This window comes from Notamacropus eugenii, chromosome 1, assembly GCF_028372415.1.
Source record: "Notamacropus eugenii isolate mMacEug1 chromosome 1, mMacEug1.pri_v2, whole genome shotgun sequence".
In the NCBI taxonomy this organism is placed as follows: Eukaryota; Metazoa; Chordata; class Mammalia; order Diprotodontia; family Macropodidae; genus Notamacropus; species Notamacropus eugenii.
This window is the reverse complement of record NC_092872.1, coordinates 98,401,084-98,416,812: the sequence shown is the minus strand read 5'-3', so window position 1 is coordinate 98,416,812 and position 15,729 is coordinate 98,401,084. Positions and strand designations below refer to the sequence as shown.

Genomic DNA, 15,729 nt, shown 5'->3' with positions numbered 1-15,729 from the left:
AAAATTTTTTTGTCATTATGTATTGAACATCCAATGTATTTTTGTTTAGACTCTGGAATATTTTCTCTCCAGACATGAAGGCTCCATGGAAGCATTATCACTAAGGACTGCCAGCAATTTAGTGCCCTCCATTGGAGAATTATCTATCGGAGATTGTGAATACTTGGTTTAGTATTACCCCACATTTTCTTCCCCAGAAGCAAGTCTTTTATTTTATTGAGTTCTTGGAATGTCAAGTTACCTTCTAAAGTGAGAAAGGAGAGATGGGTGAATTTTCAATAGTATATAGCCATTCCTATCCAAATTATTCTTCTCAAGAATGATTTGAGAAAGGAATGGAAAGCCTTCTGAACAGTCAATAAGCACCAGAAGGCTCACTTAAAAACAATAAACTTTCCCAAATGTTCAATAAATTGGAGATGGGGATTATCAAGCTCTTATTTTGAGCCCCCTCCCTGTCATGGGTATAAACCTATCACTTTCATCATACTAAAACATGCAATAAGCCTCTATTAATGAGAAATTTGGATGGGAAGGAAGAGTGATTAAGAGAAAGAGGAGAAAAAAAGAGAAAAGAATATAGAGGAGGAAAAAGATACAAAGTATAACCTCAGGTTCCTTCCCTCCCACCTGACCTACCTTCCTTTTTGCCTTTACACTCTATTCCCCCATCTCTGCCAAATCTGAACCAACATAGGTATTAGTGAGGACATTGTTTCCTTCAAATACACAACAAAGCTCTTAATTCTTTATTCAACTCACTTAGGGAAAAGCAGGGAAACCACAACTAGGGCTAGGGGAAGACTTTTTAACTAACCAAAAAAGGTAATCAAATAAATGAACAATCTTGCTTGCATAAAATTGAAAAGTTTTTGCATCAACAAGCAAGTACATCAAAGATAAACTATTAAATGGAGGGGGGGAGATTTTTTTGTAGTTAATTTCCAATAAAAATCTAATATCTAAATTATACAGAGAAATGATTTAAATATAAAAACAAAAGCCACTCCCTGACACATAAGTGGTCAAAGTATATGGACAGGAAATTTTCCAAAGAGGAAATGCAAAGGATCAACAACTATGTACAGGAATGCATCAAATCCCTGATGATAAGTGAAAATTAAAATAACTCATTTTACTACAAATCCATTAGATTGTCAGATGACAAAAGACAATAATGGTAAGTACAAAGAGAGCTGAAATTCTTCCAAGCATTCTGAAAAATCACCTGAAATTATACAAAAATTAAAATCACTAAACTATACATTACTTTTAACCCATTGATACCACAACTGGACAAATACAAAGTCAAAGATGGGAAACAATCCCATATATGCAAAAATATTTATAGCAGCACTTTTTATAATAGAAAAAACCTTGATGAAATATGGGTACTCCAACAGCTGAACAAATTTTGATATATGAAAGCAATGGAATATGATTGTGCTTGAGAAAATGATCAGTTATAACATCAAAGGACTTAAGGATGACGTATGCCTCCCATCTATCAGCACAGAGGTTGCGGAGAGCAGGTGCAGAACAAGGTAGAATCTGCGTCATTCTGTTTGTCTGAACTGATTTTTTTTTAATAGGATGTTTCTGTGAGGAACAGAGAGTCACTGGGAATTGATGAGTTTTTATTTTATTTTTTAAATCAATAAACATAATACTAAAGAAAAAATAAGAGCAACAATACTTTGGAAATATACACCCTCTGATTGGATTCAGAGCCTGTTTGGTAAAGAAGACAGAGAACTCAAAATTGATAACATCCTAAATTTAGAGCTTAAAGGGTTTCATGGGTGATAATTATCAAAGTCAGGATTTGAACCCATGCTCTCTGACTCGAAATCTAGTACACTATCCACTGTAGTACACAGCCTTTAGTTATTATCACCTTAGCCTTTCTCCTCTTTAGTTACCACTTGACTTTATGCAATTAGGTAGTGCAATGGATTGAGCACTAAGTCTGGGACCAGGAAGACTTGAGTTCAAATCAGGCCTCAAACTCTGTCTAGCTGTGTGACTCCAGACAATTCATTTAACCTCTGTTTGCCTCAGTTTCCTCATGTGGAAAATGAGTATGATAATAGCACCTATCTCACAAGGCTATTGAAAGGATACAATGAGATAATATTGTTTAAAATGTTTAGCACAGTGTCTGGAACATACTAATCACTTAATAAATGCTTGTTCCCTTCCTTTTTCCTTCTTATCCAGTAAGGCAAACAGATAAGTTCATGGTTTGCCTCAGGTGCATAATCTCCCCCTTCCTCCCTCTTGGGTTCCTTAAAAAATAATATTTAAATCTCAGTTCCTCTAAAAAGCACTTCCCGATCCAACTTAACTTTCACTCTTGACCTATTAATTCTGTATTTTTACCTATATTATTACGAGTGATTGCCTCCCCATATTGTAAATACTAGAGACTAACAATAGATGGAACACTTCACAAATAAATTCACTGGTGACATGCAATAGACAAATTACTGGCACAAGATGCAAAATAAATTTCCTTGACAGAAAGAAACGGCCAATTACTACGTAGCAAGCAGAGTTTTGACTTCTATATAAAATAGCTTTAAAAAATCAACATATAATCTGCCAACACTGGTTGTTTTGCTAACATGGACTCCAGTCACCAACAGTAGTGTTGGGCACACGTTAAGTACTCAAAAGATATTTGGCTAATTCTAAAGAAATAAGGCTATCAACATGGCTTCCCATCTATCAGGCAGTCACCAGCAATGAACCTGACAGTCTGGTTGTGGCTAGCTTTCACTTTCTGATCTTAGGCACATTTACAGTTGGAAAAAGAGTTAAACCTATGAAAAGGTAATCTACGAGGTGGATGATCACAATAAGAATAATGAACTCATTGGTAGTATTTTTGTCTATTCTACAGCATTATAACAAGTTGAGTGAAAGACATAGAAATGTGTCATTACTGAAAACTGACCTCAAGGAGTTTAGGGTCTAATCAGGGGATTATAAAGAATAATACAAGATAGGCCAGCAGAAATAAAAATTTAACTGACTATGCATAATAGTGTATTATCTATAAGTGCCAAATGAGTTTTTAAAATAAGTGTCATTTGAGTTTACAGGTGGTGGGGGAAAGGTAGTTGGTTATTTCTGTCATTGCTTCCTCCCATACCTTACCCATCTTTTACAATATATAGGAAATGGTGAGAGCATGTGGCTTTCTAAGACTAATTCTGACAAATAAAAAGGAACTTGTTATCTAGGCAAAAATTACAGAAATCTTGGTAAAATGACCCCTCTAAAGGATATGGTAATGTTGGACTTCTACACGGAAATGCACGTTATCAAAATTCTGGGAAAGTATAGGTAGAGCTCATAGGCAAACACTCTATAAGGGGAGTTGGTTCAAGAAAGATGTACCATTCTTCAAAATGAAATTCTGAATATAAGCACAAATTATTACATTAAAGAGGAAAAGGTAAAGAATTATAAGGAGATTGATATGACTACAGAAGGACCTGATTTTCCAAATGCAATTTTTAAAAAGACTTACAATGAAAGTAAAGGGAAAGTAGCAGCATAAGTATAAAAGGATAAGACTGTTTTGTAAGAATATCAAGGATGCTAAAGATTATAACAGATTGAAGTCGGTAACGAGTACTAAAGACAATAAAATAGACTTATAAGCTATGTTGGCCACAAGAGATCAAAGGTAGTTAGGACTCCCATTTGAGGGGATATTAATAATGATAATGAATGATAGAATAAAGCAGAATTCCTCACCTTTTTTTTTTCCCTACCAAAGATGATGATATTCTGACTAGGAAGGATAAAACAAAAATGACTGATGGGGAAGATGAATTAGGATAAACAGATAAGAGTGAACTTTGCTGCACCCAATAAACTAAGGCCAATAGGGTACTACATCTGGTGAAATACCTTCCCCACCTTAACACTCAGAAGTCATAGGCTGGGTCCCCAGAAAGATAGCTACGACCTCAGGTTCAAAGGTATTCTGTGAATCTACAATCTTTAAAACTAGACCTCAGGATTCTTCACCAATGTGCTTATCTTAAATAGCCAGCCAGTAAGCATCATTAGATTAAAGAAAAGATATTTGAGAGAACATAATAACAGCCATAAAACACATCCTCTCAGAAAAAAACTAAGCACCCTCTCGTACAAATGCATAAAACATAAATGAAAGAAGTGGGTACAGAAACAGAGTATACTAATAATGAGAAACACACATATGGAAGACATGGCCAAAGAAACTCAAGTCTACAGAACTATAAGGCAGTTGGGTGGCACAGTGGATAGAGGATCAGACCTGAAATCAGAAGACATCTTCCTGTGTTTAAATGTGGCTTCAGACACTTACTAGCTATATGACCCTGGCAAGTCATTTAACCAGGTTTGCCTCAGTTTCCTCTTCTGTCTGAGCTAGACACGGAAATCACAAACCACTCCAATCTGCCAAGAAAACCACAAATGGGGTCACAGAGAATTGGAGATGCCTAATCAACTAAACAGATAGAGTCCAGATAGGCTCTCTCCTTGTGGTATTGTCATACTGTGGGACTGAGTGTCTCTGCTGGGTGAATCAGTCACTTGTCTCCATAGCTCAACTCCCAAGTGCCAGGGATAGTTTTCCCTTGAATCTACAGTTGACTGTGCTGCCAGAAGTCATATTCCTTGAAATTGCTTCCTGCTTCAACCTCAACTCTCAACTATGCTGCATGTAGTGTCTCCCATTGAATGAGCAACTATCTTGCAAGACATCATGGGAGATTTTGAAGGAGAAAGTAATCTTCTTTCCCTTTTCCTCTTATAGCACTCTGCTAGAGGTGAAGGGATCATATTCCACCAATTGCTTGCTTTTTTCTTCAACCATTTAATACTTTCATTTTCTGTCTGTCTGTCTGTCTCTCTCCACCCATCTTCCCCATCAAACTAAGCTTTTCAAAGTATGTGGCCAATATTTAACCATCTAAAGGCAAACTGCCCTTCAATTTCTTTCTGCCCTTCTTTCCAAAAAGGGATACTTCTTAACGTTTTGTAAAGGGATGGTAGGACAAATACATCTTTGTTATTCATCAAGCATCTCAATATCTCTTATCTCCCCCCTTCTACAATTATCTCAGCTGGGTTGGGGGAGATATCAATTGGTTAGGAACCAACTTACACCACACATAGTAAAGCGGTAAAAGAACTTGTCACTGTGATTGCTGATCTGCTTTGTCCTTCCTTAATAAAAGGATTTGTTCTGTGAAGTTTGGATTCAGTCAAAGGGTCACACTTGAGGCCCTAGAAGGTCACGTGACCTCAAAGTCACAGGTTCTCCATTCTCGGTCTAGATGTTTGAAAAATCATGGAAAATGAGGAAGTCATAAAAAATGAAAGAGGCAAATGTCCCAATTTTCAAAAGGACAAGGACAGGAATTGAAGCTACAATCACATTGGTATAGGAACTATCCAATAGTCATGGATGGCTGTGAGAGTTGGACAATAAGGACAGTTAAGCACCACAAAACCAATACTTTTAAACTGTGGTGCTGGAGAAGACCTTTGAGAGTCCCTTGAACAGCAACGAGATCAAATTGGTCAATGCTTAAAGAAATTAATTCAGGCTGTTCACTGGAAGGTTAAAAATGGAAATTCAAATACTTTGTCCACATAATGAGAAGCTAGGACTCACTCTCATGTAAGAAAGATTGAAGACAAAAGGAAAAGGGATAGCAGAGGATGAGATGGATAGATAGTGTCCATGGAAACAATGAACATGAACTTGGACAGGCTTTAAGGGATAGTGGAAGACAGAAGGGCTGGGTGCGATATAGTCCAGTCCACGGATCACAAAGAGTCAGACATGACTGGACTGAACAACAACAAGTGGGTATTCCCTCTTGGGTAGTAATACCTCTATGGGTAGCCATAGAGAAACTACCTCCATTAATGCAGGTTTTCTGCAACATATAGTCTTAGAGAGTTACCCAAAGCACTAAGAGGCTGAGTGACTTACCTAGGCATTTGATGAGAAATGGGAGATGGGAGATGTGATTTGAGCTGTGTATATAAAGGGAAAAAAACTTTCCAACAATTAGAGGCATTCAAAAGTCAGTGGTCTAATTATTTCCTCATCACTAGAAGAAATTAGGGGTGGGAAACTGCAGCCTCAAAGCCACACGTGGCCTTCTAGGTCCTTAGGCACAGTCTTTTGACTAAGTCCCAGTTTTACAGAACAAATCCTTTTAAGGGAGTTTGTTCTGTGAAGTTTGGATTCAGTCAAAGGGCAGCACTTGAGGACTTTAGAGGGCTACATGTGACCTCAAGGATATACCTTCCCCACCCCTGCTAGATGTCTTTAAACAGAATCTGGGTGGCCATTTATTTGTTGGGAAAGTTGCAGAGGGTATCCTTGCTTAGATGGGAGTTGGATTAGACGACCATCGAAGTCTGTTCAAATATCACGTCGATGACTCATTTCAAACTTTTTTCTTCTATAATTTCAGGTCAGAAAATCTTGCCAGGTTTCAATCCATAAACTTCATCCATTTGTCCATGTTATTACTCTAAAAGTCACTTCTAAGATTGACAAAATTCATCAGACACATGACTTCAGATCTCCTTATCCTCTTCCCCCCATAACACACACATTCCCCTTCCACTGTAGGCCTAAGGTCTTACCTAAAACATCTCCACATATAAAGAATTCCAAAGTTACCACTTGACTTTATACAATTAGGTAGTGCAATGGATTGAGCACTAAGTCTGGGACCAGGAAGACTTGAGTTCAAATCAGGCCTCAAACTCTGTCTAGCTGTGTGACTCCGGACAATTCATTTAACCTCTGTTTGCTTCAGTTTCCTCATGTGGAAAATGAGTATGATAATAGCACCTATCTCACAAGGCTATTGAAAGGATACAATGAGATAATATTGTTTAAAATGTTTAGCACTGAACTGTACTCAGCATTATAGCTGTTGTTTTAACTAGCTGTAAGACTATGAATATGAAACTATATGTTGAAAACAATCTCATAATGACCTAACGACCTATTCCAATGCCTCATTGTAGCATAAAGACAATAGTCAATTTTCAAAAGAATGCTGGCAGGATGACTTCTGACAGGTCTGACTGAATTGGAAAGATTCCAAATATGGGCTCAGAAACATGTCATTTCACTGTTGTCCAATACCAGCCACTAGCTCACCTTTACGAGATAGGGCGTGTGTTACTGTACAAATTTCACAGATGAGAAACCTGAAACAGAGAAGTTAAGTGATTTGCCTATGTTCACACAGGATAGGTCAGAGTAAACATTCAAAAACAGGTGTCTTGACTCCCAACCCAGTGTTCTTTCTATTATACCTACTAAATCTGGAAAGCCTCATCACCCAAAGGTTTACCTCTAGGGAGACAGAGGCACACATTTTTTTCCTCAGCCACATTAAATCATGGAACTCCCTACAAAGGCATAGAAGGCTTCTGATTTGTGTCAGAGGAAGGAGCGACAATGGAAATCACAGATTCTTTGAAGTAAATTTGAAATGAAACAAAACACACATTATGACTGAAGTTATATGTATATGACAGAAGTACGTGGCAAATTTCCTTAAGGAAAAAGATAGCCACTACAAGAAGAATGTGCTGATGTATATTGAAACAAGTCTTACCTACCCACTCCAGAGAGAGACAGAAAGAATCAGAACATATTAGGAATGTCAACTGGAGGAATTAAAAGTTTAGAGATACAAATGCCCTAACCAAATACTTGAAAAATGTGCTCTATTACCCATAACTTACAGATGATTCTTATCTATGTAAACAAAGATACCATAGAAAAAATTACGTATGTTATCAAAAATGACCACACAACATCACAGTTCTTCATGCCAGTTCATTCGTGTAAATTTTTTTTCAGATCTCATATTCTAAACAATCCAAAAGTTTACATAAATCATTTTTACCAAAAAAGGGGAACAATGTGATTTGAACTTAAATCACTGAATATCATCATTAGAACTTGTATCTCCAAAAAGGCTGCATTTGATGCAATTATCTGATTCCCAGAGAAACAATCCCTGCCCAAAAAAGGCACCGAATGTCTATAACAGAGAGAAAAGAGATTAGTTCTTAAATCTAGTTGGAAAGCACAATCTTGATATATTTTCATTTGAAGTTTAGATGAAACATAGTTACATTTCATTTCCCAGGTCCGTAAATCTCTTTACTGTAGCTTGTTACCAAAATCACATTAGTCATCATTTCAAGTAAAACTCAATTCACATTTTTTTCCCTCATCAAGGAGAGACGAAATCTGTCCCCAACATAACCAAGTCCCAAGTACTCTTCCCTTCCCCCCTCAAAAAACACTATCACTCATGCAGTCCAAAGAAATATTACCAGTCTCTCCTCATAAATCTTCCATGATACTCCACCCATTTCAGAGTCCAGGGAAAAGTTTGCATACTAGCCTTCCATGATCACCACCTGTTCAATAAGCCTTTTTCTGCCTGTTTTCCAAAATGTCTCACTTCGGTGCCAGTTTACTCCCTGGACATGATTTCATTCAGACGTTAGAATTCTCTGTGTTAAAAATCTAAGGTCAGAATGACAACTGAACAAATATTCACTAAAAAGAGTGAATTTCACTGCTGACTTCATTTTTAAAAGGTCACATGCCTCCGACCATTCTGGAAAATAATTTTTAATTATTTTTAAAAAGGAATATTCCATACTTTGACCTAGAAATCCTAGTCCTTGGCATATACCACAAGGAGGTCAAAGATAGAAGGAAAGGCCCCAAATAGAGACCTAAAGAATAGTAAAAATACTTAAAGAAACACTTTTTATAGTAGCAGTAAACTGGAAACAAAGTAGATGTCCATTAATTGAGGAATGGTTAAACTGTGGTACATAAATGTAACGGTATCTATACCATAAGAAATGGTGAATATGAATACAGATAAACCCCAGGAAATATATCAGCTGATACAAAGTGAAGTAAGACAAGGAAAACAATATCTGCTATGACAACAGAAACCAAATGTACACTTTGTAATTGTGATGACCAAACCTGGCCAAGAAGAACAAATGAATTTCCTTCCTTTTCTCTCCTAGCCAGGCACTGGTGAGTGTGGAATGTTTCATATACCGTCAGATGTGACTGATGTATTGGCTAGTTTTGCTGAATTCCCCTCCCGCAACCTTTCTCATTCTTAGTTTTGAGAATGGCTCTCTGGCTGGTGGAGAAGGGGCATTATATATTTAGAAATGAAAAACAAAAGGTATTAATACAAATTTCTAAAAGGAGATCACCTGGCCCCATAGAGTACTGGATCTCTGTGAGTCAGAATAACCTGGGATTAAGTCCCAGTTTTGATTACATACTGTGTGATCCCAGGTAACTCAGTTTGCCAATTAGTGCCCTCTCCCCCCAACCCTGAAATATTAAGTTGTAACAGTTATTGATCTGCACTGGCTTCTTCATCAAGATCTCTATACATGAGAGAAATCACAGTTTTGGAATGTCCCTTCCTCACCAACAAAATTAAGAATAAAACAAAACAATTCAAGTCTCAATTGTAAGAGGTGAGTAGAGGGGAAGGAAAAAACAAAGAAAGTCATTAGGAACAGTACTTACAACTGCTTCAAAGAAGTCCCAGATTTTCCCCCCAAATTTTAACTTTCCATAGTGTGACAAAGTCCAAATTCCATTAAAATCATGCCTGCTGTTGTTTATTTCTTATACTTTAAGAGAGCATGTTTTAATATTGAACATCTTAGTTTTTTCTCCTTACGTACAATATACCAGAAAACATTTTTAAAAAGACAGCTTGCTTTTGTTGATCAAATAATATATGCAAATTATGTCTATCAGTTTGGGACAAGATTTATTTCAGGGTATTTTTCATTAGATCTTCACTCATACTCATGCTGGAGCCACCTTTAAGTCAGCTTCTGTTTATTTTGGCTGGGGGGGTGGTAGGAGTAGCGGAAGAGAAAAGGAGGAGGATTGTCATAGAGACGAGGCTCTTTTGGATTACAGAGACATGATTATTCATTTTCAGTACTCTGTAAATGGCTATGTCTTACCAATATTTCCCTTCCTCCAACTACAAATCACTTACTTGTTCCTCATCTCAGGATCCTCTGGGCATGGGTTTCAGAGAAGGACGAATATGTAATATGCATTTAGAAATTGGCTCAAGTAAATTCTGCTAAATAACTCACATTTAGTCAGGCAGCACCAAGTTCATTATTCCCAAGCCAGGTCATTTATATCCATCTCCACTGGGACAAAGTCATATTTTATACCATTGATGTACTTAGTGTATTAATTGAATGCACTCATTCTGATTAATGTTCTCAGAATCAAAGCATTAGACATTATCTCAGGAGTCATCTGCCCAACCCATACCTGAAGCTGAATTTTCTCTACAATATCCCTGGCAAATGGTCACCAAGCCTCTACTTGGAAAGTACACGGGGAAGAGAATACTATTCCAGGAAGCTCATTCTACACTTGGCCTGCTAATTGATTCCCTATAAGGCTCCCCTCCCAGGAGTTGTTTCATTATTTCTTCTCTTTTCTGAATACCTCCAACTCCTCTACTCCTTCCACTCCCTACCTCCATTTCTTTACCACCTACTCATTAAAAACCCCTTGCAATCTCTTTTCAGATACCACTACTCTATTGAAATTGACTTCTCAGAATGCTATCAACATTCTCTTACGTGCTAAATCTAATGACCACTTCTCTGTCCACATACTCCTTGATTTCTCTGCAGCTTTTGCCCTTGTTGGTCACTCTGTCCCCAAATAAGTTCCTTAGCTTCCATGATTTCATTCTCTCTTTGTCCTCTTATTTTATTGGTTTTCTTTGCTGAATCATCCATCTCCTGTCTTTTGAGTTTCCAATGCTCCATTTTCATTCTTCTTGCCCCTGTACTCTTCCCTTTGATGATCTCATCCACTCACATTGATTCAATTGTGTCCAAGAAAATGGCACCAATGATTATATATCCAGTCCCAATCTCCTGCTAGCCTTTTATTCCCACATGGAGACCTGCTAGACAACTTCAAATGTGCCCCCTAGACATCTTTAATACTAAATAATGTTCAAAAGGGAACCCTTCTCCTCCCCATAATCTACCCTCCCTCCTCTAAGCTTCCCTATTTCTGTGAAAGGCACTACCATCTTAGTCACCTAGATCCATGACCTCCCCCATCATCCTTGACTCATTTCTCTCCTTCATTCCAACATCCAATCAAATATCACATTGTACCACTTCTTCCTCCAGACTATCTCTCATATCTATCACCTTCTCTCTATTCTCCTAGCCACCATAGTTGAGGCCCTTGTCATCTCTCACTTGGACTATTGTAATAATCTTCTAATTAGTTTTCTTGTTTTCATTCTCTCTTCCTTCCCATATAGCTAGAAAACTATATCTACTAAGGCATAGGTTTCTCCCCGCTTACATTTCCATATTTATTCCAGCCTGCTCACAGTCCAGCTCTCTAGCTTCCAGCCTTGTGGAGTTAGCTACTCCCCAAATTCAACACTTCATCTCCCTCATTTATGAATTTATACAAATCTTCCTCTCTTCTCTCCCACCCCGCCCACCCTCCCCCCCCCACCCAGCTCCATGCTTGAAATATATTACTTGCCTTCCTCACTTCTGCCTCTGAATCCTTATCTGCTCTTTAGCTTCAATTCTGTTGCTGCCACCTCCAGGAAGCCTTCCTTAATCACTCTATTTGTTAAGGTCTTCTGTCTCTCTTAAAGTTACCTTGGATTTGTTAATTTATGTACACGTTCCTGATAAAATATAAACCTGAAAACAACTATTTTTCTCTTTGCCTTTGTAGCCTCAGTCCCTGATACAGATACTTAATAAGTGTCTATTAAATTGAATTAACTATGCCTTCCTGCAGTTTCTAACAATTGCCCCTGGCTTCATCCTCGGGGACCAGGAAGAATAATCTAACTTCTTTTATATAATAACCCTTCAAATATGTCCTACCCCAACACTTTCCTTTCTTCAAGCTAAACATTTCTCCTCCTTTTCATTGTTCCTACTATGGAAGAGCCCCTAATGTTCTCACTATCTTGGTCCCTTGTTTCATTTGTCTAATATATCTTTCCTAAAATGCTTTACCCAGAACTGACTGCCATCCTCTAGATGTGTCTACCCAGGACAAAATCCAATGGGAGAGTTTTATGTCCATTGTTTTGAAAACCCTATGTCTTAACATAGCCTAAAAATTACCTCCATTGCTGTTAGTGCTGGTGGTGTGCCACACTTAACTCCTAAAAATCTCTTGTGCAGGAACCATTTTCTGGCCAGGTCTCCTCTGTTCTGCACTTGTTCAGTTCATTTGTTTTATTTGATAAGTAGAATTCTCAACATTTAACCCAATTCAAATTCATCTCATTGGATTCTGCGCATCAATCTAATTTGTCAAATCTTTTTGGATCCTGTCTTCTGGTGTCTTCAACATTCCTCCAAGCTTCATGCGATCTGCAAATTTGATAAACATTCCATTTAAGTCATTCACAAAAATGTTGAATTCCTCAGACCCAAAGACAGCTACATCTGCAAACTATCCAAGCTGGTATCACTCCCATAAGGACCCAGTTGTGAATTCACCTTAGCTCTCTTATCTCATTCACAATGATGGCACAGGAGATACTGTGGTTTCTTACTGAAAGTCACATATACTATGTTCTTAGCAGTTCCCTTAATCTACTAGTCTGGTAACTTGGTCTAAAAAGGAAAATTATGCTAGGCTGGCATGCCCCAATCACTGCTTCCCTTTTGAAATGGTAATTTATCATCTTTTTAATAATGTTCTTGAATTTGGCCAGGAATCAAACTCAAACACAAAGTCAATAGTTTAAAGTCTCCACCCTTACCCATATTTTAAAAATTTACTTGTCTCTGATCTGGTCCAATAGCAGGCTGTTTATATATTACCATCATCCGTGGAGGTCAAAGCTCTTTGTTGTCAATATCTTGATAATGTTTAGGTACATCCTTGTAGGCTGGCTTTGGGGCAGGGGTACTATTTTCAATGTACATGTGAGAAAAACTTAAGTATTAAAAGACAAAATGACTTTCCACAGTTATGAGCAAATCAGTGGCAAAGCTGAAAATGATGTTTCCTTTTGATTTAGTCATAAAGGAAAGTGATTTAAATTGAAGTGTTATCTGAACTTTAACATCTTCAGGGTTCTATAAAAATAAAATGAACTTTTTAGTCAGAAACTCCTTTTTTTGATAATAATTATCAGATTTCAGTTCTTAGTGCATATTTAATTCTAGGTAAAACACTAAAAGCCTGCAATACAACTATTTGTAGAGTAACTCTCACAACTGTGCTGGCACGTTTTCCCCTTAGGAAAATGAAAGAGTTGTAACTAGAATCTAATTCATCTCAAATCCTATCTGACCCTATCAGTCACAGAATTATGTTTAAGCTTTAAAAGCAATTGATTTAATGATTCTAGCCCTTTCTCCCACTATGACATATTACATCCTGTTTTCATCTCAAAACTGAATTTTTACTGTGTACTATAAAATCTACCATTATTCAGATATTTTAAATCACACCTTGTAAGTAGCCTTAAAAAAATAGGGTGGAGAGAGAGGTCACAAGATTATATGGCAAAAGGAGCAGTTTGTGCCAAATAAATAAGCATATGGGAGTAACAAATAATAGCCACATTCAGTTTAAGCAACAATTTGTGAAGATCTATGAAATTAAAACCACATCACCATTATCAGTCCCAAAATGGATATTCTGGCTCTACTGAAATAAATGTCCCCTGAGTCTCTACTAAACAGTTAGGTATATTCCTCACAATACCCCCTTCCTGACATGACAAAAAATTTAAACCACAAACACCACATAAATGCCTATGTTTTGAGAAGTTCCAGCTATCACTTGCTTTAAAGAACTCAGAACACTTGGTAACAATCACACTATTGTTTTTATTAAACTTTCAAAGATTGTCTTGCTACTAGAATTTCTTTTCAACAAGAGTTTTGCATGGTGTGCTGTGCTCTACAGCCCTAATACTTTGAGTGCGAGCAGGGCAAGTCACATGGAAGAAAGAAGTGAAGGCAAATCAGGAGAGAATAATAAGGAAATTAGAAGCACAGAGCATGGCCAAGAGCAAAACAAGATTTTTAATATGGCTCTTACCTTTATCTTTTCATTTTGTTTCTAACGCCGTGTAACCGAATGTACCAAAGTGGATCAGGCACAAATCTATCGCCTCCCCCTCTCAATAAAAGGTTAAGTTTTTAATTACAGCTCCTCTAACTATCATTTTGTGCAATTAGCAATTAACTAAAATCCTTGATGAGAGAATGCATAGCTAGCAATTGCCTTCCTCCACACCAGCCTGGGTTATTTTAGTCTTTTTCTGTTACAGAGAACAAACCACATGCTCGCAGAAAACACTCAAAGACACATTTATTTTTAGCAAATTGCTATTCCAAAGTGCACTTTAAACAGGCATCCCCTTCCCCATGCCAGCAAGATTAGCCCAAACGGACCGTTCCATTCTTCTCCATCACCCAAGAGGTGAAGGTTACCTACCATACTTGTTGTACTAAGCTCTCTCGGGGGTCGGGGAAGCTCCCGGAAGATGAAGGAGAGGACGGTAGAGGGATGCGTGCTGACCCATAAAGCAGCAGGTAAAGCCAGCAGCCACCTGTGTGGAAGCCCGGCAAAGACGATGAGGAGGAGGACGGTGCTGGTGGTGGTCCTGAGGGCGCTGGAGGCTACCTCGGCCAGCGCACGTCTGAGCAGTCAGGAGGCTACAGTAATTACTGTATGGAGCGCACAGCAGCTGCGGCGGCGGCCGCGGCAGGTTCCCTGGATCAGGAAATTAGGGCAGGCACGGGGGATTGGAGGCGCGAGCGGCGCGCGAGCCAACCAGCAGCCAGCCAGGGCCCCGGTGAGTCACGAGCGGACCAGAGGAGCAGCCCGGCCCGGCAGCTGGAGCAGCGGCCGCCGCGGACACGCATGCACACACGCACACACTTCTACACACACAGACGTGCGCACACAGACACACGGGGCTTAGGCACCCGCTTGGCGTGTATAAGGAGAGCCAGGCGTGGGGGAGGGGTGAAGCCTGCCGGCGTCTGTTCCTCCTCCTTGACCACTCCTCCCGCTCCCCCACTCTCACTCCTTCTCCCTCCCTTTACCCCCCTCTACAGTCGCCGCTGTGCTCGGCTCCTGGCTCCGGCTCTCTCCTTCGTTCCCTTCCCCACCCCCTCACCCTTTCCTTCCCCTCCTCTGCATCGCCTGCGTTATTTTCGTTTAGCAGGCTTGCTTTTGCACAGCTGCAACAGCGAGGGGGAGGTGGGTTGGTTTGTGGGGAGGGGGGGATATTGTGCAAGTTGTAGGGGAGGGGGACGTCCTCTTTTCTTCCCTCCCCCACTTTCCCTCTTAACTCCCTTACCTTCTCCCTCCCCTCCCCCTTCCCCTTTCCTCCCCCCTCCCCCTCAGGCCCTGTCCCCTTCCCCCTTTCCTAAGGGTTGCTAACTTGTGCCAGGGAGCAGTGTCGGCACCACCTCCAGCAGCAGCAGCCCAGGAGCAGCAGCAGGAGCCGGGCACCATGGGCACGTCCTCGCTCTGGGGACTCTGGCTATTGGTCGCGATGTGGTGTTTGTCTGGAGAGCGCAGCACTGTGGAGGGTAAGTGAGAATGGGGCACCC

General features: G+C 39.3%; 1 protein-coding gene and 1 long non-coding RNA gene across 3 annotated transcripts in view; one reads left to right on the top strand and one right to left on the bottom strand.

Moving 5' to 3' along the window:
- LOC140505114 (uncharacterized) overlaps positions 1-14,744 on the bottom strand; it is a 95,595-nt gene extending 80,851 nt beyond the window's left edge. For both annotated transcript variants that reach the window (XR_011967385.1, XR_011967382.1), the window contains exons 1-2: positions 14,603-14,744; positions 12,265-12,516 (exon numbers count right to left, since the gene is read on the bottom strand). This is a non-coding gene — a long non-coding RNA (uncharacterized lncRNA). The remainder of the gene's footprint in view (positions 1-12,264; positions 12,517-14,602) is intronic.
- A 95-nt stretch (positions 14,745-14,839) lies between these two features.
- The window catches only part of VLDLR (very low density lipoprotein receptor), a 38,035-nt gene continuing 37,145 nt past the window's right edge, over positions 14,840-15,729 (top strand). The window contains 4 exon segments of the mRNA XM_072610749.1: positions 14,840-14,987; positions 14,990-15,128; positions 15,130-15,373; positions 15,567-15,708. Coding sequence (XP_072466850.1) covers positions 14,840-14,987; positions 14,990-15,128; positions 15,130-15,373; positions 15,567-15,708 — 673 coding nt within the window.